This window comes from Balaenoptera acutorostrata, chromosome 11, assembly GCF_949987535.1.
Source record: "Balaenoptera acutorostrata chromosome 11, mBalAcu1.1, whole genome shotgun sequence".
NCBI classification, from domain to species: domain Eukaryota; kingdom Metazoa; phylum Chordata; class Mammalia; order Artiodactyla; family Balaenopteridae; genus Balaenoptera; species Balaenoptera acutorostrata.
In genome coordinates, this window is record NC_080074.1 from 1,942,755 (window position 1) to 1,967,333 (window position 24,579).

At 49.0% G+C, this 24,579-nt stretch overlaps 1 protein-coding gene across 2 annotated transcripts in view; it reads right to left on the minus strand.

The window, feature by feature from the left end:
* TAFA5 (TAFA chemokine like family member 5) overlaps nt 1-4,719 on the minus strand; it is a 209,781-nt gene extending 205,062 nt beyond the window's left edge. Inside the window, exon 1 of one of the 2 annotated variants that reach the window (XM_057555873.1) lies at nt 4,515-4,704. In XM_057555873.1, coding sequence (XP_057411856.1) covers nt 4,515-4,626 — 112 coding nt within the window. In that variant the 5' untranslated portion in view covers nt 4,627-4,704. Of the gene's footprint in view, nt 1-4,514 lie in introns of both variants that reach the window. The other variant, XM_057555875.1, reaches the window with a different exon arrangement.
* Between the last annotated feature and the right edge of the window lie 19,860 nt (nt 4,720-24,579).

The window sequence follows — 24,579 nt, forward strand, 5'->3', positions numbered from 1 at the left end:
CATAAAAGTCACCTGAAAATACTTCATGCCACAAAAGCTGATCTCCATATTTCCTCCCGGGGATGTCAAGTGGCAGGTCCTAAGCGAGAAATTCCAGGGCGGAATTCAGCCCAGACGCCTGGTGCCGAAGACCCGGCCAGCTGAGTTGTGGCACACAGCCCCCGTTTGGGGGGCGCTGTCCTCTGGCCTCGCTGCAAAGAGTGAGATGCCAGGGGAGTCCTGGAGGGCGTGGCCCCTTCTGGCGGTGTCGGGGGCTGGGGGGAGCACCAATCAGTCTGGCTGGCTTCCAGGGGCATAACCTCCCCCAGCTCGCCGACCCCCGGGCGCGGAGTTCCACTAATACAAATCCCACAAACAGGCAACCTATCTTTATGTAGCTGAAAGAAACACACAGCACATCTTCTCCGGCCAGAAATTCATCAAATAAAAAACACAGTAGGAGGAAAAAAGAAAAAAAGGATGAGAAATAAACTTCTGAATGTCATCACTTCATTAAGTTTCCAGTATTTCCAATTTCACTTCTTGGAAAACCACAGAAATCAAATTCGAACAGCAGGAAAGTGGCATATTCTAATCTCTCCTAAATATGCCATAAATTGTATTTATAAGGAAAATGCAGCATCAGAAAGCCTACGCTTCTTTAGTATTCTAATGGATTAAAAAACAATTCAGAAGTTGTTTGTAATTTCTTCTCGCAGTTGCGTGAGGACTATGACATGAGATTTAACTGAAAGCTACCATTCAATTTTGATGAGATTTATTTGAAAAAAAAAAAGTCAAAAACAGAGTCACATTGCCTCTCGCACCCTGCTCCCTGGTACTTTAAAATATAAGACTTTCCTCCTACCCACCGTTTACATGCCAGGAGCAGCTGACCACCAAGCCCGTCCAAATAGGAGACGTGCAATCTACGGGAAAGCATAGCCTTCTCCGACTTCGAATTAAACACCGCGCACAAGTGTCAAGTCAAGGCTTAGTGTCCTAAGGCAGCTACTAGCTCATCATTCTCTCCACCTCCCTCACAGTTATTACAGCCAGTATGTTGTAAGCCAGCACAATAGACTGCATCTTTGGGGTCTCAGGGCTGAGCACAGCACACGGGCAAATCACTCTGGTTTCGCCAGAGCTGTCCCACTCCATCCAAGAACCAGGTCGAGGCAGAACTCTCCTCTCCAGATATGCTAAGGGGAAGACGATCTAAATCAGCGTTTTCCAAGCCATGAGGACAGAGGTTTCCCCAGACCAGAAAGAAGGAGAGTTTCAATTTTCTCATCGGAGCTCATCACCTCCGCAGGATAAGTCTTTACCAAGCGTCCATCCCTGCTGTAATGGGAACGTACACAGAGATGGAGTCTGCATCTCTAAAGAAAGCCATCAAGGGCCCCCTTCCTCTTTCTGTTTCTCCTGGCAATTGTTCCCCAATAGGAGAAAAATGACAAGGCTGTGTCACTATAGCAACTAACTTAATTGGTGGACTGCAGGTCTTTCTCCAGCCAGAGGGTGGAGCCCATCTCCTTAAATATGAACCTCAGCAGGCGGCAAAGAAGGGAGGGCTTTCACGGGGCCAAGAACAGTAGAACACCCCTAACCGAAAACGAGGCCAAGAAAGATTCCAGTCTTCTTCTAGCAGCGCCAGGAAGTGAACACCTTTTGTGCTGCAGAGAAATGCACAGATTTAATAGGCAGGATAACTGAATCCTGTATGACGCTTATCAGTCTCCCTAACTAATGATACGAATAGATCTGCTCCAAAACACAAAAACATTTTGGGTAATAAAAATTCTTACTGATAACAAAAACAATTTACAGACACGGAGGCTAACTATTCTTCTTCATCCCAGATATATTGGAAAAGAGAATGAAATCACAGGAACTGTTCCATTTGCATTTTATTCGCTTTATCAGTTCTAAAAATAAGAAGTTCTTTTTTCTCTAGGACTGATGTTCCAAGCTATCAATTATTATTATGTCTATTTCGTATTTTAGTGCAGTGTTTTAATTCCTCCAAGTGCATATGTCTATTTTGTATTTTAGTGAAATGTTTTAATTTCTCCAAGTGCCTTTCTGGTGTAACGGGGTGTGTCCAGAAACGTTATCTTATTGTCAGTTATTCCATTCCATGGAGATGGAAACAACCATAAAAATGTGGTCAACCCAAGCTTCTGCTATTAATGATTTCTGCCATTCTGGATAAGACTTTTTTTTTTACCAAATGTCCTCGTCCTGGTGGGAGAGCTGTTTCCAGAATGCCAGGGAGGCCTCCGCAAAGCAGCCTGAGTGTCCAATGGGATCTCAGGTTCCACCAAGTGTCTGAGCAGCGGTCAGGCCCGGACCGCCAGCAGGAGCAAGCAACAGTCTGGCAAAGGTGTGAGTGTCAGGACAGACACAGCGGGTCCCCCTTCAGGTTCAGGAGGTGCTGGGTGGGGGGGGGGGGGGGGGGTGGAGCGAGCAGAGACTGCACACAGAAGGTGAGAGAGGAAGGCCCTGGCTGGCGGCACCTGGGGTGGGAAGTGTTGAAGCCACAGGGCAGGGCGGAGGTGTCATGTACTTAACAACAATTAGCAGTTACTTCTCTCCGTACCCGGAGGGCTGCCTCCCTAGCCAGCCTGTTGTTGCCGGGTTCTCGCCTTGGCACCAAGGATGTTGTCCCCAGAGCCGGGGAGGGACAGCAGCCTGGGGACTTGGGGCACAACAATCCCCTTCCTAAACACTGCTGGATGAGCCCCCCTCCCGTGCTGCCACCAGGAAGTGCATTTAAATGACACCTCCTGGGTGAGCCCCGAGTTTACCTGCCTTTCACCTGTTCCCCATGGCCAAGGAAGCCGGCTGAGGCTCTGCTCTGGAACCCTGGGGACGCTGCCCCAGGGCCCCGAGATGGCCGCGAGGAGCTGGGGAGAGGGCACAGACCTGGCTCAAACCCCCAGAACCGCCCCCCTCCAGGCAGCCAGCGCAGGAACGCATTCAGAGGGGCAGGCAGGGTGCAGCCGGGATGGCGGTGTCAGTCTGGGCAGTCGGGCTTGCGGCCCCACGGGGAATCTTCCCGCTCGGAGACCCCTCCCCACGCGTCCCCACGCGTCGCCAGCAACTGCAGAGAAATGCACAACCCGGCTGAGACCAGCAGCCCGACTCCTGCTCTGAGCACCGGGTTTCCCCCGCCATTCCGGGAGGATGGGGTGGGGGGCTGGGCTGTCCCAGGACTCCGCGACCGCGCGCGCCCCGCGTCTCCACGCCCCGCCGCGGTCCCATTTTGGAGAGAGCGAAGGCTCTCGGGCTGGGAGCTAGGAGGCCGAGGGCTGCGAGGAGAGAGGCTCCGCGCCGGCCTCTCTCTCCCTCTCTCTCTCTCTCTCTTTTTTTTTTTTTTTTTTTTGTAAAGAATCCATATTTTTCCATCGCCCATGGCAATTCTCCATGACAGGTGTTCCTCAGCGCCCGTCCTTTCCTCCCGCTGGGATGAGAAGGGACCCGGACCCTGTGCCAGGCGGTCGGCGGGGGAGCCCACCAGCCCGCGCCATCCCGGCCCGGAGCCTGTGCCCGGGACGCTGACCACTCCCCACCCACACAACCAGCCGCGAACCCGTGTCCAGAGCATTGACCATCCACCCCCACCGCAGTCCCTAGGCTGTGCCCAGCGTCCCACCAGCCTCCATTCCCCCAGCCCCCAGCCTGTGCCCCGGGCGCAGCCCACCCCGACACACCCAGGCAGACCCCGACCCTGCTCCCGGTCCCCCAGCCCCCAGCCTGTGCCCCGGGCGCCCACCAGCCCGCGCCACCCCAGCCCCGAGCCCGTGGCCCCGCGCCAGACCCACTGGTTCACCGGCTCGGGTCCCCGGACCCTACTCGCGAAATGTCGGCGGAAGCGGCGAGCCCTCTCCGGGCACCCCAGCCCTCACTTCTCTTTTTTAGGAAAGCGCCGGCGAGCCTGCTTCCCGGGAAGGCAGAAGCTCCAGCCGCGCGTCCTAGCCCGAGCCCCGCTCCTGCCCCACGCGCCCCGCTCCGCACTCGGCCGCCGCGTCCCCCCGCACGTCCCCCGCCGGAGTGTCGCCAGCGGAAAGCTCAGGGCAAGGCGCTCCACCGACAGCCCAGGCAGCGCTGCCCGCCCGCCCCGGACCTGCCGCCGCCTCCGGAGCGCGCGGCTCGGCTCGGCCGAGAAGCCGCCGGCTCGGCTCGGATCGCGGGCCTGGGCCGGGAGTGGCGGCGGCACGCCGGGCAGCCGCGGGCATCGCCGCGCAGGGACGCGCCGCGCCACCCGGGGCCTGGCGCCCGGGCCCTGCCCCGGAGTCGGAGAAGGGAGGCTCAGCGGTGGCGCCGGCCTCCGAAGTGCCGGCCCCTCGCCCTCCCGGCCCAGCGCAGGACCGGCGGGGACCCGGGGGACGGCGCGCCCCGAGCTCGCAACTCCGCACGGACTACGGGCGGCCCGCGGGGCGCCCCGCCGGAGCCGCGGCCCGGAAACGGGGAACGGGGGCCGGGGTCGGGACCGGAGGGCCGGCCGAGGACCCGGGCCGCGCGGTACTCACTGCAGTAGGCGATGAGCAGGCTGGCCAGGATCATGAACGCCCAAAAAGTTGAGGACATGCTGGGCAGGGCGGTCGCATCTTGCCGGCTGCTGGTCCTGGGCGATGGCGCCATTGAAGCCGCGGCGCCCGCGCGGGGGGCAGCAGCGCGTCTCAGCAGCCGGCCCTGCCCGCGCCCCCGCGCCGGCCTCCACGTGCGGGCCCCGCGCGCGCCATCCTCCGCCGCCGCCGCCGCCGCCGCGCCCGGGCTCCGGCCCACTGCGCCCTGCGCCGGCCCGCCCCGCGCCGCGCCCGCGCCCGCGCCCGCGCCCGCCGAGCCCGGGGACGCCGGCCCTGCCGCTCTGGGCGTCGCTGCGCGCCCGGGCTCGGCGCGCCGGCCACCAATGCGAGGCGCGCGCCCGATGCGCGTGCCCGGCGCCGCGGGGGCCCCGCGGGGGCCCCGGTGCTGGCTGGGGAGGCCGGCGGCGGAGGGGACGAAGCGCCGGAACCGCGCCTCTGGATGGCGACAGAGACGGCCCGGCGCGCCCGCGGCCTGGGCACCTCTCGGGGAGGACGGGCCGGCCAGCGTGAAGTTTGTGGACTGGGGCCGTGTGGCCCGCAGGCCCTCGGCGCCCACATCCTTTCCCCGCCTCTGCCTGCAACGCTGGGTCCCAGACCTTGCCTGGGCTGGGGGTACCGGAGTTTATTCCAAGTATAGGGGGCTTTGGACCCTTTCCCTGGATGGGCCTTGTCATGCCTGTTCTGGGTTTTTTGTTGGCATCCTCAAACCCCTGGAGGGCACAGCCTTGGACCCGCGCAGAGTCAGCTGGGCACCCAGGAAAGGCTGCTCCTTTCCCCAGGCCGGGCACTGCCAGGCCAGGACACACGTCCCGGGAGCCCTGTCCTCAGCCCCTCTGCAGTGCCTCCACCTCTGCCTACCGTCCTGGCCTTGGTGAGCCTCTCCGTGCGCACCATTCACAAGGCTCCAGTCTTGGGTCTCTAAATTCCCCACCCGGGGCTGGTCTCCTGTGTTAATGCCGAGGATGGAGAAGGTGCATCCTTTGAGGTCACTTTCCCCATCCCCACTCCTCCCTCTCCTGTCCCCTCAGCAAGACAAGCTCCCAAGTCCAGGTGCTGACCTGATGGTCCAGCTACCCGAGGGCTGGGGAGGCTCTGACCCTGCGGTGCCCAGACACACCGTCCACCTGAGCACTGCCTCCCTGCCGATTCGTGGGCACGCCATAGAAACACATCCTTCCCAATTCAGGGGGTCTTCCGGGTTCTGCATGAGGAAGGGGAGCTGGGGACCCATGAGGTCCTGTTGGAGCTGGGGACCCTTTCTCAGGAGCCACTAGAGGGCCTGGGTGCTGATTGAATAGCTGGGAGAAGCAGAGATGGAAGAAGGTCACTCACGTCCCTCCTTTCGCCTGAGTCCTGGCTGGGGAGGCCCCTGAGGAACCCGGGAGCCTGCCGTGAGAGGACAGGTCTCCCAGGAGCACGCACACGTGCACATCACACACGTGCACACAGCATATACACACGTTTACACCACACACACAACATACATGCATATACGCACACACACACACACAGTGCGGGAACCGAGCACGCAGAGAGCAGAAGACTCAGGCCAGGTGGTCCGTCTGGACCCAGGTGTTGGCTCCGTGGGCGCCTTGGCCAGGGGCTTGGGCAGGGCTGGTGCTGTAATATGGTTGTATCCAGGCTGATTTTCTTCATAGATTTTCTGGTCCTGTTTAATTACAATCCTCTGACTTCCCGTCTCAGTGTCTTCCCAACTGCAGCTGCCCGTCTCCCTTGGCTGGCAGGGAGGTGCTGCAGAACCTGGACCCCTGAAAACCGGGGGGGGGGGATGGGCGGGCACGAGGGCAGGACCCCTTGTCTCCTCTGCCTCTGGCTGAGGGAGGGGCCCCTCAGCCGGAGTACATGGAGCTGCCATGGATGCCTGCATCACCTTCACGATTCATTCGTTTGATTTCAGCCTTTCATCCTGTTAAACGGATGTACCTTGTACAAATGTTACACCTTGCATTTCATCCTGTGCATTCTGAACTCCTGCTCTGGACATTCATTTACTCAACGTCAGTTTACTGAGCACCTACGAGATGCCAGGTGCTGGAGGAGGGAAAGTGGACCAGGCGTGCACTTTCTGTCCCCTGGAGATGTGTGGCTGATTTAGGAAACCAGCCACTACAGGGCAGTGTGGCCGGTGCTGTGAGGGGGGGAGGCCGTTAGAGAGCCCGCTGGGGCAGAGGAGAGGAGAGTTGGCCCAAATCAGGTTGTGGGATTCCATAAGGGCGTCCCAGGGAAGCTTCCAGTGGTTTTCAAACATTTTTGGTGCCATCCTTAAGACACACACACACACACACACACACACACAGAGGCACACAAACACTTGAAAATTTCACAGAATAATACTTACACCCTCAATACTCTCTGATATGTTCGATTCTATCCTAACTCATTTCATAAAGCGCTGGTTGCCCACCCAATAGTTTTGTTTACTGTAATTTTCTTTGCTTGACAAACACTGTTCTATAGAGACATGTGGTCTGTGTTGAGCTTGGCAGGATAAATCGGGGCTGTCCTGCGAAGGATGCAGGAGATGGTGATGGTGGATGGTTGGGGAGGGTGCTCTGAGCAGAGGGAGGGGACACGCTGAATGAAAGATTCTCCTTCATCCTGAAACTCAAGCCAGGAGACTTTTGTGGCCGCAATGTCAGCAGTTTGACATGTATTAAAAAAAAGAAAATTCAGTGACACTTGTTGAAGACGGTAAGGCAGACTTTATTCAGGACCATCATGATGTGTACAGGGACCACTGGGATAGGGTTTTGCAGTGGGGGAAACAGACAGGGCTCTACCCTGCCTGCCGCATGGGTGAGTGGACATTTATGGCCAAGGAGCAGGTGAGAGTCAGTGGATGCAAAATGACTAAGAGGAAACATCGGGGGGGGGGGGGCGCGGGGGGGCGCTTCTGGCAAAGCCGACCCAACAGGATTCGTGCTGCAGGCAGGCCAGGTGGTCAGAGGTCACCTGGGGGAGCGGGGGGGAGGGTAAGGAGCTTGGTCAGGTATGGGGGCGGTGGTTCTGGATAAACAGACTTAGCAGCGTTCTTGCTAAAAGTGGATCCTACAAGGAAGTAGGGCCTAGAGAAGGTTCTGGAGCCTGACTAAAGATTGCTTGAGCAAAGAATCTTTGTCAGGTGGAAAACTTTAGGAAGTCGGAGTGGATCGACTAGTTCATGCCGTGTACTGAAGACTTACCAGAGAGAGGAAGGATAATGGAGTTCTTGGTGCTTATGACTCGGAATCCAGGGACATGGAGAGTCGGAAACCCAGTGAGGCCAGAAGGGGTAAGGAGGTGGGAAAAGAGACAAGATCGGGGCCTCCTGACCAGAGGCCGACGATCCTGATCTGATCACAACGGCACAGCTAGGGTGCAGCCCAGAGGTAGGGGCAGACACCGGTGGTTCCTGGAGGCCCCGTGAGAGACCAAGATGGAAACTGAGGATGGGGATGAGCAGAGCCCTGAATTCTGTTGCTAGGCAACAGAAAGCTCAGTTCTGGATCCAAGCATACTACCCAGTGACAGTTTGTTGTTGTTGACTGGCTGGTTTTGATTACTAGCCAGAACTGATAGAACATTAAATTTTGAAACTCGGGTGAGTTTATTAGAGAATCACACCACCACCTTCACTTCAAGCCTAGGAAACAAGGGATGTAGGTGTTCAACCCCGAGGAAATCCTTGGGTCTCACCCCTCATCAAGTGGATAGTCACAGGGCTGCTGAGACCTGGCCCGGGGAGGGGTGCCCTGCACCGTGGATGGCTCAGGTGGCCACAGAGGCAGGAATGGACAGACCCCGTAGAGGAGGCGTGGCTCGTGAGGGTGGGTCACCAAGGCACTCCTTCCAAGTCTGGGCAGGAAATCTCGGCTCTTCTTAGAGATAAGTGTGCCTCATTTTCCCTGCTCTGCTTTTGAAAACTTGAATATTGGTTGTGGTTTTCCCATTCGCTTTTTCTCCTCTATACTGAATGTCATATTTGTCACTCAGTCATGGGCTGCCAGACTCCCCAGCAGCTCCCAGAGCTCCTGAACTGAGCAGGATGTTGTAACTGGGTGAGATGGGATGTCTCCACTGGGACAACGGGGAGGGGCTTTGTTATGAGAAAGCAGGTCGTCTTTTGTGAAGAATACACGCGGGTCTAGGTAGCCTGCAGCTAAAGGGCTGGACCGTGGTGGGCCTGGCTGCTCTGGAAACACGGCCGGTTTCCCTTTGAGGGCTGTCACCCTTGTCTCCCGTGTGCGTTTGGAAAGACATCACTTCCAAAGTGAGTGCAGGGGGAGGGTGGAGGAGGGGAGGCAGGACAGCAGTCAGTCGGCAGCAGGTGTACAAGTCCATGTGAGAGGCGGGCTGGCTGCTTCTCTGGGAGAGAGAGGATGAGGGGACACAGGTGCACTCAGGAGCTGTTCAGGAGATGGGATTGACCGGCCATGGGAAATGGGAAGTGGGGGACCAGAATGGACGTGTCCCGAGTGACTCCAAGATTTTGGCTAGAAAACTGGGAAGAGGGCAGCGGTGTCTCCATGCAGACGGCAAATAAGTGAGGTCAGCCGCTTCCTCTGTGAGCTTTCAGGCTGCTGGGGAAGCTGCAGCCCAGAAGGAAGCATCAAAGGGCAGAAGATACAGAAGCAGGAGTGGGAAGTTTAGGCAGGTGCAGGCTGTAATCTCCAAGGAGATGGAGAGCAACCTGGTGGAACTCTCAGCCCCTGGAACAGTGCTTTCCAGGGACTTGGTAGAGGGAATCTGTGTGTCATTTTTATGAACAATTATCCATTTTATCGATTCAGTCTTAATAATGATAAGTGGTGCTTTTTCTGTACTGTGTGCCAGGCTCTATTCCATGTTCTGGGCAGGTAGAGATGGTTGACTCAGCCTTCAGGACCATCCCCTGAAGCACTCCGTTCCTGAATTTACAAGTGGGACAGCTGGGGCAGGAAGGAGGTAAGGGGATTGCTGCAGTATTTGTAGCTGGTAAGGGCTAGCAGAGGCCGGACCCAGGCAGTCTGACTCCAGACAGGGGGCTTTTCAGCACTGTTGCTCCCCTGCCTCTCGTTACTCAGTTAAGTTCACTTATAGAAAAACTTGTAAAACGGACAGATAAGCAAAAAGAAAATCAAATGTTCCTTCCTTCCACCACTCAGTTAACCACACTTGGCATTTTGTTAGTAACTTGTACACTTCTTTTGGCACATTCACTCCGTAGATCTTTATTTTTTCTTATTTTTGTATCAGCTTAATTGAAATATAATTTACAAACCATATGATTCACCCATTTAAATCGTGTATAATACAATAATTTTAAACACCTGTGCAATCATCATAATCAATTTTAGAACATTTTTATCATCCCCCAAAAAACCCCAGACCCTCTGTTACCCCAGAGCCCTCCATACCACCCTGGCAAGCCCTAGATAACCACTAATCTACTTTCTGATTTATAGATTTCTTTACAGATTTGCCTAATCTGGACATTTCATATAAATGAAATCATGTAATGTGTGGTCTTTTGTGACTGGCTTCTTTCTTTCAGCATAATGTTTTCAGGGTTCATCCATGTTGTAGGCTGGCATCAATGCTACTCTCCTTTTAATGGCTGAGTAATATTCCATTGTATGGCTTGACCCCTTTTGTTTATTCATTCATTAATTCATAGATATTGGGTTCCTTCTGCCATTTGGCTATTATGAATAATGCTGTTAGTCACATTATGAACAAGTTTTTGTGTAGACATATGTTTTCATTACTCTCAGAGACATACCTAGGAGTGAAATTGCTGGGTCCATAACTCTTTAGTAAACATGCTCTTTATATGTAGTGGACCTTATTTCACGGCACCACATACTCTTCCAGAACATTGTTTCCATGCAGTCTGAAATTCTGTAATGCATAAATACCACCTTTTTTTAAATCAATCATTTTTTTTGGACATTTAGACTACTTCTAAGCATTTAGAAAGCATTTAGACTATTTAAGAATTTCAGCAATGAACACACTTGTACTTAAATCATTTCCTGTAGTTATGGTTATTTGTAGAAAAATATTGTAGAACTAGAATTGTTAGGTCAAAATAAGGACACTGGTTTAAGGTCTTGCTATATATTACTAAATGAATTTCCAAATAATGTTATATTAATTTACATTCCTCCGGACAGTACCTGACAGTAACCATTTCAGTCAACCCATGTCAGCCTGGTTATTATTATTGACTCAAGTAACTTGGACAATTACTTAGTTGATAAAAAGTTCTTATTATTTTTTCCATTTGCATTTATTTGCTCTAATGAAGGTTAACATGTATATGTCATTTTAACATCTTTTGTGAATCAACTGTTTATATCCTTTGCCAAGTTTTCTCCTGGTGTTTTGTCTTTTTATTATTGATGAGTAAGAACTCTTTTAACTTTGCAATTAATTTCTTTCAATTTTTTGAAATGTAAAAAATACAGAAAGGTATAAATAAGACAAGAACAGGTATTACCAGTCTTTCACATATATTATAAATCTTTCTTTTTTTCAGCTGTTGAATGGATCATGGGCTGATTTTTCCATTTGTAGTTTTAAATATGCTGCCAACGGGAATATGGGTTTTCATCTTTTGTATCTTTTGATATTTATAACAGCTTTACAGAGGTGTATTAGTCAGGGTTCTCCAGAGAAACAGAACCAATGAGAGAGAGAGGCAGAGAGAGAGAGAGAGAGAGAGAGAGAGAGAGATTGATTTAAGGAATGGGTCATGCAAGTGTGGAGGCTGGCAAGTCCAGAATTTGCAGGACAAGGCACGCTGGAGACCCAGGGAAGAGATGATGTCACAGCTGGAGTCCAAAGTCCATCCAGAGGCAGAATTCCCTCCTCTTGGGGGACATCAGAGTGTTTTCTCTTAAGGCCTTCAATTGATTGGATGAGGCCCACCCACGTAATGGAAGGTCATCTATTTTCTCAAAGTCTGCTGTTTTAAATGTTAATCATACCTTAAAAATAACTTCACAGCAATATTTAGACAGATGTTTGACCAAACAACTGGGCACCATAGTCCAGCCAAGTGGACATGAAATTAACCATCACAGGAGAAGTAATTGTCATACAATAAATAGCACACATTTGAAGTGGACATTTTAAATAAATTTTGGCGTGTGTGTGCCTGTGAAAACATCACCACAATCAAGAGAAAGAATGTATTCACATCCATCTCCTGAAACTATTTCCACTGGCCCTTTGCAATTCCTCCATCCCACACCTCCCTGCCCAATCCAACCATGGTTTCTGTCATGATACGTCAGTTTGCATTTCCTAGATACCTATAAAAATGGACTTATACAGTATATCCTCCTTTTTTTCTGGCTTGTTTCACTCAGTAAAATTATTTTGAGATTCATCCACGTTACTGAAGAGATCAATAAATAGTTCATTCCTTTTTACTGCCGAGTAATGTTCTGTTGCATGGATACAACTGTTTTTCATGAATTCACCTGTTGATGAACATTTGGGTCGCCTACAGTTTGGGCTATCACAAATCAAGCTGCTGTGAACATTCCTGTGTAGTTTTTGTATAAGCACATGTTTTAATTTCCTGTGGGTAAATATTAAGGAGTAGAATGGCTGGATCATATCACAGCTACAAACTTAACTTTGTATGAAATGGTGAACTCTTTTCCAACATGACTGTCCCACTTTACATCTGCACCAGCAGTGTATGAGAGTTCTATGTGCTGCATATTCTCACATCTTGGTGTCTTTTTTGTCATCATCCTGTTGGGTATAAAGCAGTATCTCATGTGGTTTTATTTTGCATTTCCCTAATGCCTAATAATGTTAAGAATGGGCTTATTTGCATATGTGCAAATAAACATTTCTATGGAAAGTACCCACAATTTTTTACTGAGTTGTTGGTTTTCTTGATTTTTGATAGTCCTTTATATATTCCAGACACAATCTTTTATCAGACATGTAATTTGCAAATATTTTCTCCCAGTCTATGATTTGCCTTTTCATTCTCCTAACAGTGTCACTGAAGAACAGAAGTTTTAAATTTTGATGAAGTCCTGTACATCAGTTTGCTCTATAAAGTACGTATTTTGGTGTCCTATTTAAGAAATTTTTGCCTCGCCCCAGACCAAAAATGTTTCAGGTATGTCTTCTTCTAGCAGTTTTATAGTTTTAGGTTTTTCATTTAGATCTATGATTCATTTTGAGATAATTTTGTACATGGTGTGAGTTACACATACAAACTTATGTTTTTGAATATATTTCAATTGTTCTGGCACCATTTGTTTGAAAGACTATCCTTTCTCCACTGAATTTTCTCTGCAGCTTTGTGAAAAATTGGCTGACAGCATTTGCGTGGCTCTATTTCTAAACTCTCTACTCTGCACCACTAATCTATTTATCTGTCTTTATGCACTGATTTGATTACTGTAGCTTTACAGAAAGTCTTGAAATGAAATAGTGTTAGTTCTCCATTTTTTTCTTTTACCTTTTCTAGATTATTTGCATTTCCATATGAATTTTAGAATCAGTTTAGGGTGTAATTGTCAACTTAACAGTTCTGAGTCTACTGACCCATGGACACTGTGTATCTTTCCATTCAGATCTTATTTAATTTCTCTCAGCAATATTTTGTAGTTTTCAGTATACAGGTCTTCTCACCTTTTGCCATATTTATCATATTTTTGGTACAAAATGATATTTTATTAATTTTCAAAATAATTTTTATTTCAATTTTTGATTGTTCCTACTTTACAGAGTTTCATTTGACTTTTATATTGATCTTATATCCTGCAAACTTGATAAACTCAGATATCAGATCTATTATCTTTTTGTTGATTCCATCAAGTTTCTTCAGAATCCTAACTTCTGTGAATAAAGACAGTTTTACTTCTTCCTTTCTAATCTGGATGGCTTTTATTTCTTTTTCTTACTTTGTTGCATTGGCCAGAAATGCCAACACAATGTTGAATGTAAGTAGTTGGAACAGACATCATTGTCTTATTTCTGATCTTAGAAGTAAACCTTTCAGTCTTTTCCATTATGCCTGTTGTTAGCTGAAGTTTTTGCACAGGTGCTCTTTCAGGTTGAGGAAGTTCCCTTCCATGCCCAGATTTTGGAGGGTTTTGTCAGAAATGGATATTAAATTTTCTAAATATTGTTTCTGTGTTTACTGAGACAATCACATCATCACTTCCTTCAATTACTATTTTAGTTGTGTTTTCATTTCCATTCAGTCCAAAATACTCTCTCATTTCCCTTTTAATTTCTTCTTTGAACCATAAGTTATTTGGAAGGGGGTCATTAATCTCTAAACATTCAGAAGATTTTCGAGAGATTTTCTTTTATTGATTTCTAATTTAGTGTTGTTGACAAAGAACATAGTTTGCCTGACTTGAGTCCTTTAAAATAACTGAGACATGTTTTATGCCTAGAATATGGTCTATCATGGTAAATGTTTCATTTGTCCTTGATAAAAATCGAACACTGCTCTTGTTGAGTGGGATGTTGAACAAACTTCTATCACATTGAGTAAGTTTTCAGCGTTATTCACATCATCTGTATCTTTACTGATCTGTCTACTTGTTCTATAAGTTACTGAGAGTCATTGCAGTCTTTGCCTATAATTGTGGATTTCTATTTATCCTTGCAGTTCTATCAGTTTTTACCTCAAGTGTCATATTGTGAAATTCTGTAATTAAGTACAGGACCATTTAGGATTGTTGTGTCCTCTTGATAAATTGATCATTCTATCATTATAAAATGGCCATACTTATTCCCAATAATAGTTTGCTATGAAATCTATTCTGCCTGAAATTAACATATCCACTCTATTAATATAGCATATCTTATTACTTTTTACTTATTTGTGTCTTTATTTTTTGGGTGAATTACTTCAAAACAGTATACCGTTGGACCTCACTTTTCTATCCAATCTGACAATATCTGCTTTTCAGTGGGCATTTAGACAATTTACATTTAATGTGAATATTTATGAGTTAGATTTAAAACTAGCACACTGGCAAATGTTTTCTATTTTTCTCAGCTGTTCTTTTTTTCCCATTACTCTCTTTTTCTGCCTTCCTATTGATTAGTTGAATACTTTTATGATTCAATTTTATGTTTTTTTTCGGCTCCAACTCTTTGTTTTATTATATTAGTGTCTGCTTCTCAGAGTGTAGCTTTATTATACCACACTGAAGGTATATTATTACACCACTTCATTTACAGTATAAGTAACACACATGCCTGCTATTTCTGATGTCCTTATTTGAGTAGATCAATTATTCCATTTAGTATTATTTCATTCTGCTCAAAGTACTCCTTTTACCATTCCTTACAGAGCAGATCTGTTAGTAATAGATTCTTTCATCTCTTGAATGTCTTAAAAAACATTTATTTCACCTCCAGTCTTGAATAATATTTTTTAAGTACAGAGTTCTAGGTTTACTGATATTTGCTTATTGATGTGTTTTCTTTTAGCACTTTTAAGATGTTTTGTCACTATCTTCCCTCCCACATTGTTTTCAACAAGAAATCTGTTGTCTTTCTTACATGTGTTCCTCTGTATGTAACGTATCATTTGTTTCTGGCTGCTTTGGGGATTTTCTCTTTAACAGTGGTTTTAGCAAACTGATTATTATGTGCCTTGGTGTAGTTTCCTTGCACTTGGAGTTCTCTGAGCTTCCTGGATCTATGCATTCACAGTTTTCCTCAAATTTGCCAATGGTTTAGCCGTTACTTCTTTAAATATCTCTTCTATTCATATTCCTTGAGGATTACCATTACACACCACCTAAAGTTAGCCCACAGCTTGATAATGCTCTAATTTTAAAACTGTTTCCCCTCTGTTTCCTTTTGAATAGTTTCTACTGCTATGTCTTCACATTCATTAATCTTTTTTTCTTAATTTCTAATCTACCATTAATCCCACTGGTGTAGTTTTCATCTCAGACATTATAGTTTTATTTCTGGAATTTCCTTTTGGGTCTTTTAAAAATATCTTCCACGTCCCCGCTTAGCTTTGTGACCATATGGATTACTGTTTTAACAACTTTTAAAATGCTTTGTCTGCTAATTCTAACACCAGTGCCAGTTCTGGCATGGTTTCAATTGATTGATATATCTCCTCCTTACGTGTTGAAATGTCCTCTATATAGCAGTCCTGGTGACTTCTAACCAGACAACAGACATTCTGAGTTTTCCTTGTCGGGTGCTGGATATTTTTGTGTTTCTGTGAATATCCTTGAGCTTTGTTCTAGGTTGCAGTTAATTTACTTGGAAGCAGTTTGATCCTTTTGGGTCTTTCTTTTGAAGATTATTTGGGGGGGGGACAAGAGCCGTACATAGTCAAGAATGAATTATTTTCCACTGTTAAGGCAAGTCCCAGATTTTGAGCACTCTACCCATTGCCGCATGAACCTTGAGGTTCTGTCCTCTGGGACAAAGTAATAGGAACAAGCACTAATATTGGGCCCTGTGTGAACAATGGGGACCATTACCTCTGATCCTCTTGTGGTTCTTTCTCTGGCCTGGGGCAGTTTCCACCCACATGAACTGGCTAATTCTCAGCTGAGAGGGGGGACGCTCTGTCGATCCTGGGTTCTCTCTCTGGGCAGATCTCTCCTCCTAGGCATTCTGTGGGTGACCTCTAGCCATCCTGGTCCCTCTGTACTCTGGCTCTATGTTCTCAACTCCGAGAACCCGCCCAGCTCCACCTGGGTCCTGCTCCCTGAGATGCAGCCTGGCAACTCTTTCTAGGCAGTAAGTTGGGACAACCCCAGGCTCCCTTTGTTTGTTTTGCATCTTCCAGGGGTCACTGTCCTTTGTTGCCTGATGATCAGTATCTTGCAGACCATAGTTTCATATACTTTGTCCACTTTTCGATTGATTCAGGTGGGACGGTATATTCATCACTGTTACTCCATCATTTTTGAAAGCAAAACTCTTCCTGTTTGTATTTTTTATAATTAAAAGTCCTTTACCCTGCAAAATATGTGATAAAATAGTCATCCTTTCAGTTACTCAGTGCTTAATGCTGTGCTGAGCCCTGGAGAGGGAAGATCACCAGCACACCCCCTGGCCCCTGGGGAACAGTCACAGCAGATGTGACAGGTGCTTCAACAGCCAGCAGGTAAGCATGGGGGGCAGGCATTGCCATGCCAGCTCGGGGCAGGGTTCTGAGCAGGAGACACTGGCTGCTTCCAGAATGGATGAGAAGGTGTCCGCTGAGCGAGGACACTGAAGGCAGAAGAAGCAGCTGTGCGGACGCCCAGGGACAGAGGGATGTCCAGGCAAAGGTAAACCATTTGGCAGGATTGGAGCTTAGTGTGTGTGGGAAGAGGCAGCAGGATTTGAAATGAAAGCATCAGTTCGTTCATCGTTAACTAGGAGTTAGTCCTAGAGGCCCCAGTGGCCTTTGGCAGGTGTCCCAACCCACAGTCAGACGGGGGTGCCAAAGGGTGTGTTTGGTGGCTTGAGGCCCGAAGGAAGGCCCAAGAGTCAGGGGTGAGATGTTTCAGGAGCAGCCCTCACCCCGAAGGTCCCCCTAAGCAAGGTGTCAGAAGCCAGTTCTCAGCCAACGTCGTCATGACTAGATATTTAATAATATGTGGCTATTATTTTGTTAGGTGTGATATGGCTTCTGGTTTTATAATAAATCTGTCATTATTTTGAAGCACCTACTGAATCGATCAGGGGTAAATTAACAGGATACCTGAGATTTAATAGAAACTGCTACAGGGAAAAAAATAAAGAATGAATAAATGCATAAATAAACAAACAGGTGAAGGGGAGTAGATAGGTCGATGGGTGTTGAAGCTGAATCCAGCCCAGCCCAGCCTGAGGAGCCATCCCCAGCTGCCCTGCTTGTATACCGCCATCCACCACTGAGATCGTGGGGTCGTCGCGCTGCACTGGGTAAGTGGTGCAGTGTCTCAGGCCCAGAGAGAACAGGCCTGTTAAACAGGCCCGGCAGCTCAGAAGGTCCGTGTCCAGCCCTGGGCCCGAGGACAAGGGACCCTGAGAGTCTACCCACTGCCCACGGTCCTCCTCTCTGTGGCCAAGACCTTACAGCATCACCTTTACACTTGGGAGGCCTCCACCCCGGACCCACCCAACCACCCCCATGCGGGCACTGGATCACACCCCTGGGCTCGACCCACACGGCCTTCGCGGTGGGTCATCTCCCAGCCTCATGTGGGCGGTCAGCACTTCTCGACCACTCTTCTGGTCTTCTTGGATTTTCATTTTGAACATTTCCAAATGCATGCAGACGTGGACTGTTCAGTGAGCCCTTTCCCATCACGGGGCTCCTGCCCACTTTGGTTCATCTAGTCTGTGTAAAGGCCCTTCCTGCACTTTCCAGAAATGGCCCTGGCGCTGAAGCAGGTGGACCCGCTTGTGTCCAGAGTCTCCACAAAGCTGAGGACATGTCTGCTGGGGGCCCTGGGCACCATCCAGGTGCTGAGGTGTGAAGATGGTGCTAGAAAGCTGCTGGGCAGGCAGGCCCTGCTGCTGATGGGTCGATAGCCTTGCAAGGATTTCTCCCCCAAATTGCTTGTATTAAGTACTTTTAAACATCAACTTTAAATTTTAAAACAGTTTTAGATTTATAGAAAAATGGTGATGATAATACAGAGTTCCCACATACCCAGCACTCATTTCCCCAGCTGTCAACATCTTAGGTTAGTGCGGTGCATTTGTTACCGTGCTGATACCTAATTTTACACTAAAATCCATATTTTCTTCAGATCTGCTTCATTTTCACCCGATGCCTTTTGCTTTTCTTATTGTTTGGTCCCAGGACCCCACTGAGGTCCCACATGACATTTGGTCATTATGTGTCCTTAGGCTCACTGGGTTGTGACAGTTTCTCAAATCTCCTTTGCTGTTGAAGACCTTGGCAGCTCCTTGAGGAGTGCTGGGGAGGCGTTGTGTAGGTGCCCCATCTATTGGGATTTGTCTGATGTTTTTCTCAGGGTTAGACTGGGGTCCTGGGTTTTGGGAGGAGGACCACAGAGGTGAAGTGTCCTCATCACGTCACATCTGGGCCCACGCGGTCAACCTGGCTGATCGATGTGGTGCTGGCCTCTGTCACTTGGCTCAGGTGTGCTTGTCGGGCTTCTCCTAGTTTTACTCCTCCTTGGAAGGCTGTCACTATGCAAGGCCCACACTTAAGGGGTGGGCGTTCTGCCCTGGTTCCTTGAGCATGAAGCGTCTACAAATTATGTGGAATGTTTCTGCCTGAGAGATGTGTCTCTTGTCCTCTTTATTTCCTCAGTTATGTATTTATATTAGCATGGACTCGGGGCTATTTACACAAGTTATGATTTAAAGCTACCTGATTTATTTTGTTGCTCTGGCCATTGGGCGCTCTCTCAGCAGCTCCCATATCCCTTTGGCATACCCTCATCACTGCGGGTGTTATGTCTTTAGCAGCTTATTCAGTATTTTCAAGTTATGTTTTTATCCATCTGTCCACCGGTCTGTACAACAAAGCAACTGTGATAAGTGGAAGACAACCTGGGAGGGGACCCTGTGTCAGGGCAGCCCCAGGAAAATCACAGCTGGTTTATTGTAGATGGAATTATATTTCCTGCTGGGCTTTTTCCAGCTCTATGGGATAGAATTGACATATAACACTGTGTAAGTGTAAGGTGTATAACGCTGTGATTGTATGTATGTATATATGGCAGAATGATGATCATGATAAGATTGGTTAATATAGAGGTTCCTCAAAAAATTAAAAATAAAACTACCTTATGATCCAGCAATCCCACTTCTGAGTGTATATTGAAAGGAGCTGGAATCAGGATCTTGAAGACACATCTGCACCTTCATGTTCATTGTAGCATTATTCACAGTAGTCAAGACACAGAGACACCCCAAGTGTCCACTGGTGGGTGGATGGGTAAAGAAGACGTGGTATATAAATACGATGGAATATTATTCATCCGTGAGATAGAATGACACACCCTGCCATTTGCAACAACATGGATGGACCTTAACGGTGTTATGCTCAGTGAAGTAAGTCAGAGGAAGACAAATAGTGTACGATCTCACTCACATGTGGAATCTGAAAAAAAAAAAAAACTCATAGAAAGAGAGAATCGATTGGTGCTTTTTCCTCTTTTGACATGATAAAAAGAGACCCCAGCCCCATCACCAGCTTCCAGACCCCCAGCTGCAGGCCTCAGGGCAGGGCTTGAGGACGGTCCCAGTTGACCGCTCTGGGGGTCACCTTCGGGTGAAGGTCTCTGGGACCCGAGTTCCAGGTGATTTTCTCTGGACACTGACTGGGGTGCCCTCCCCACTCTGTCACAGTTTATTCGTATTATGATGGAAGGATATGTTGCCAGTTTCACCCTGTTCCTCAGAGCCCTGTGGGTTCAGGGTAGGGCCTCGGACCCCACGGAAGGGGAAGATGGGATGGATTTGACCAGCCGGGGTTCCCACTATCACGTCAACAGGGGCAGCTTCTGTTTGCTTTGAGCCTTGAGTTGCCCTGAGATGCCACTTGAAGAAAACTCCAAAGCCACAGCTCTGAGTGTCTCTCGGAGGCCTCAGTCACCCTGCAGTGGCTGTCCGTCCCCTTGCTGCCCAGCACTGGCCCCTACTTCTGATGGCATCACCCCAATTGCATTCTCCCGCAGGGAACTGCCCCCATGTCTTTGCCTGTGTGTTTGGGACGGGCTGGTCCATCCCCTCACCCCAAATTGGCAGGATTCCCCCCAAACCAGTGATCAGTTCCTGTACCAACCAGTTCTAGGGCTTTTGCAGAAATGACTGGGAAAGAAATTGTTCACAGCGGCCTCCACACGTGGGACAAACACCTGGGGCTGTTGAGAGGCACTGCGTGGGGAGGCCCTGTCCCCAGGACCGTGTCACCCAGAGCCCAAGGTGGGGACATGGAGGGACCACAGGGGACGTTGCTCACCCCTTGGTCTCCAAAGTCAGATTCAGCTCAGAAGGGTCACCGTCCTTCCTTTCTCTTTTTTTCAGCTGTGCAAATACACACACTCCTTTAGGAAGGAGTGGGTTTGAGTGAGGTCGCCCACTTCCAGTGAAAGATTCCTGCCATGAGAGGCAAGCCCCCCGAGAGCCAAGCCTGGAGAAACCTGCCTGCATCCCGCCTGCCCGCCATCCATGGGGAGGACGCGTCCGGAGACCCCGCTCCCTGAAGACCCCCCTCACTCCAGCCCGGCCTGGAACATATTCTCAGGAGGCTGTTTCACTTCTTGGACTTTGAGACCAAGAGATTTATGGGCTGAAGTTTTTTTTTTTTTCAGGGGCGCTGCCTTTTGAATGGTAGTGTAATTAAGATGCTAATGGCTGTTTATAAAACCTTCTCCTTCTGAGCCCAACTGCTTTCTGAATAACAAGGACCGTCCTCTTTGTTATGGTGGAAAGCAGCATTGAGAGCAGAATCCTTCATTAAATCACTGTTTGCATCTTTTTTTCCTTACACTAAAAAGGAATTTACTAATGCTCATTAATTTTTGGTGGTGTGAATAAATTGTAGGGAATTCTTCTCCTCACAGCCCATTTCCTTTGTGAGTGAGGATAAACACCTTCATTCCTTGCTGGGGTGTTGGACAGCGCCCTGAGAGAACAGCTTCTTAATCAAAAAGTCTTAAAAAAAGATACTTCGCCAGCCTCATTCAGAAAAACATTTCGTGAGTTTGCGGGGTTGGAGCAAGGTCAGCCTATGGTCGCAGCTCCGGGGCTGGAAGCAAAACTCCCTGGTAGCCCTGCCCATCCAGGACCGGGTGACCCTGCAAGTGCAGGTCCCTCCTCACCCAGGGACCCAGGGCCCACATCCCGCTCATTCCAGGGACAGGCCTGAGGCCGAGCGGCCTGTGAAGGTGACCCATGAGCCACAGGCAGGCCTGGGCCCTGCACCAGGCTCCCTTCTCCATCCCTCCATCCTGAAGTGGCTGCCACTTCTCCTTAGATTCAAAGCAGCTATGTTCCTTCTCAAGTCCTTTCCCCCGGCTGCTTGCAGCCCAAGCCCCACCATCGGGGAGGGAGTGCATGATCACGAACAGGCATCTGGATGGCTGTATTTGCCCATCAAAAGTTCAGTGACCAGCATGGGCAGAGCTGGACAAAACTTCCCTGGGGCTGCTCTGTGTGCTCTGGCCCCCAACCCCTCGCCCCCCCGCAAAATGTGTTTTCTTGTGGTTCTGGAGCCAGAAGTCATAAATCAAGTTGTCTGCAGGGCCATGCTCCCTCCCAAGGCTCCAGGGGAGGGTCCTCCAGCTTCAGGAGGCTGGGGGGCTCCTTGGCTTGTGGCCGCATCACCCATCCCTGCCCTCGTTGTCACGTGGCCCCTCCTTGGAGTCTGCATCTTCTCTTCCTCTGCATCTTAGTCTTTTATAAGGACACTTGTTATTGGATTTAGGGCCCCCTGAGTAATCCAGGATGATCCCATCTTGAGATCCTTAGGGACATCTGCAAAGATGCTTTTTCCAAATAGGGTCACCTGCACAGGCCTGGGATTAGGACGTGGGGGCCTCCATTCAACCCACTCAGCCGCTTTTATCTCTAATAGATTTTCTCCATCTGCTTTTCCAGACTGTGGCGTTTATGGCTCACCCCGGACAGCCTAGCAGTGCCGTCCTGAAGGGCCCCCATTTGCTGCAGCTGCCACCAGCCTCCCACCACCTCAGCCCCCCCTCCTGCCCACCCCTCCCCTGTGCCCACCACCATGCTCTCCTGTGACTCAGGGTTTGTTGTCAGACAAAATGCTTTCACCATTAGCTGTGGAAACTCAAGGTCTTCACCTCACCTCTCTGAGTTAGGCTTTCGTCTCTAAGCAGTTGGTCACTAGGACATCCTCGTAGGACTTTAGGAGTTCAGATGAAATGCATCGCAAGGCACGTGCACAGCCCTGGGTTCCATCAACGTGTGCAAGAAGGGTGAATAACCGAGGTAAGGCCTGTGCAGTGGGGGGGCGGCAGCTGTCAGAGCATCCGGCTGGGCCATTTGGCTGGTGCAGGGCACACATCAAAGCTGGAATAAAACAGTGGACCTTACACGGCGTCTCGGAGCCCTGGAGCTCCCCCACGTGCATCGACCTCACTCTAAGGTAAAGCTGTTCCCATCCGCTGAATTTCTATTAGCCATGATCACGTTATTGTTGGGTCAAAAGAAACAAAAGAAAATCCTTGACATATATTAACATTTGATACCTAAAATAAGATTCTACCTTAAGAAAGTAAAACTAGTTGCGTTCAATACGTAAGTCAGCAAAGAACAGAGATAGATGAACAGAATATTGGCACACAGGCCAGCTTACTAACACATCACGTAGAGGCACCCACACTTGAAACCTATCTGCTGGTCCTTGGATTGGGGATGTCCTATGGTTGACATTGTGACTTAAAGTAGCCAACCGACAAAACCACAGAAGCAGAGTGGGACCCCGTGAACAAGGAGCCATAGGGTCTCCTGCACAAGACTGCGTGGACATCAGCGGCCAGCCCCCAGCCCCAGGGTACGTGAGCCCTGCACCTGCAGACACCTGGGTGTGCACCTGGGGCGGGAGCCCGCACTGATGGACATCAGGTGCGGCCTCCGCCCTCCACTCCCGGGGGAACTGTGACACAGAGGGAAGGGGCAGGGGTTCTGGTGCGCCTGGAAGGGTGTGTTTCATCCCTCAGGTCCCACAGCGCCCGCCCTGCAGCCTGTGGGAAATGCCGCAGGGGTTGACCAGCAGGCCTGACATCAGCCCTGGTCCTGTGGGTCCCAGGGAGGGCAGAGGGGGTGAGGCTTGAGACCAAATTGCCTCTTGGGATAGTTGTCTGAAATGTACAAAATGGAATCCTAATTTTGCCCACAGGCAGAAACAGAAGGCTTTTATCATCGTTGTGATTATGAAAGATAGAGTTTCTTATCCTCTCATCAGATCAATGCCTGGAGACCTCTTCCTGCTTTTCGGCTGCCCTTTACAACCCCGTGGGTCTCACCTCCTCCAGGATGGCCTCCTACCACCTCCTGTGCGTCCATCTCACCTTGGGCTCCCTGTTCCCGGGCTGGTGGTCCCCAGTGGGACCCGGTGCTGCTGTCTCTCTCTTGGGCGTGGGACCTCATTGCCCCCTCCATGGCCTCTGCACACATTGAGTGCTGGAAGTGCCCAACAGTGAAGCTTCTTTAGAACTCTGTGGTGTCACCTCCTGCTTTGTTCAGAAAGTGTTTCCCCTCTTTCAAAGGCTAATATTTTATTTACCCTTTTTATTTTCATTATATATACTAGGATTCTTTTAATTGGGATCCCGTTAGCCTGTAGACTTTGACCTATTTCTTGCAGTTAAAAAAAAAATCACCTAGTCATTAAATACAATTATTACTTCACTCTTCTATCTCTTCAATCTACCCAACTATTACATGCTCTTGATTACTGCAATATTAGCCACAATAAAAATCAGAGAAATTTACCCAGAATCCTATAACACCTACAAATTAAGGGTCTTCTTTACTTTCTAAGTTCTCTCTCAGGCTCTGTCGATATGCATGTATAATTCTTGTTATTATACATTCATTTTGTACTAATTCTGTATTTTTTCCTACTTCATTCTACAAAAATAACCATTACTTTTGCTTTATAGTCTTTTTTTAAAAATACTTCCTTATTTATTTATTTATTTTTATATTTATTTTTGGCTGTGTTGGGTCTTCGCTTCTGTGCGAGGGCTTTCTCTAGTTGCGGCAAGTGGGGGCCACTCTTCATCGCAGTGCGCGGGCCTCTCACTATCGTGGCCTCTCTTGTTGCGGAGCACAGGCTCCAGACGCACAGGCTCAGTAGTTGTGGCTCACGGGCCCAGTTGCTCCGCAGCATGTGGGATCTTCCCAGACCAGGGCTCGAACCCGTGTCCCCTGCATTGGCAGGCAGATTCTCAACCACTGTGCCACCAGGGAAACCCTGCTTTATAGTCTTTACAATGTGTTTTTGCTTGAAAAATTCTAAATAAAAGACAAAAATATAAATAATTTAAAATCCTATCACTTAAAAGCAATCACA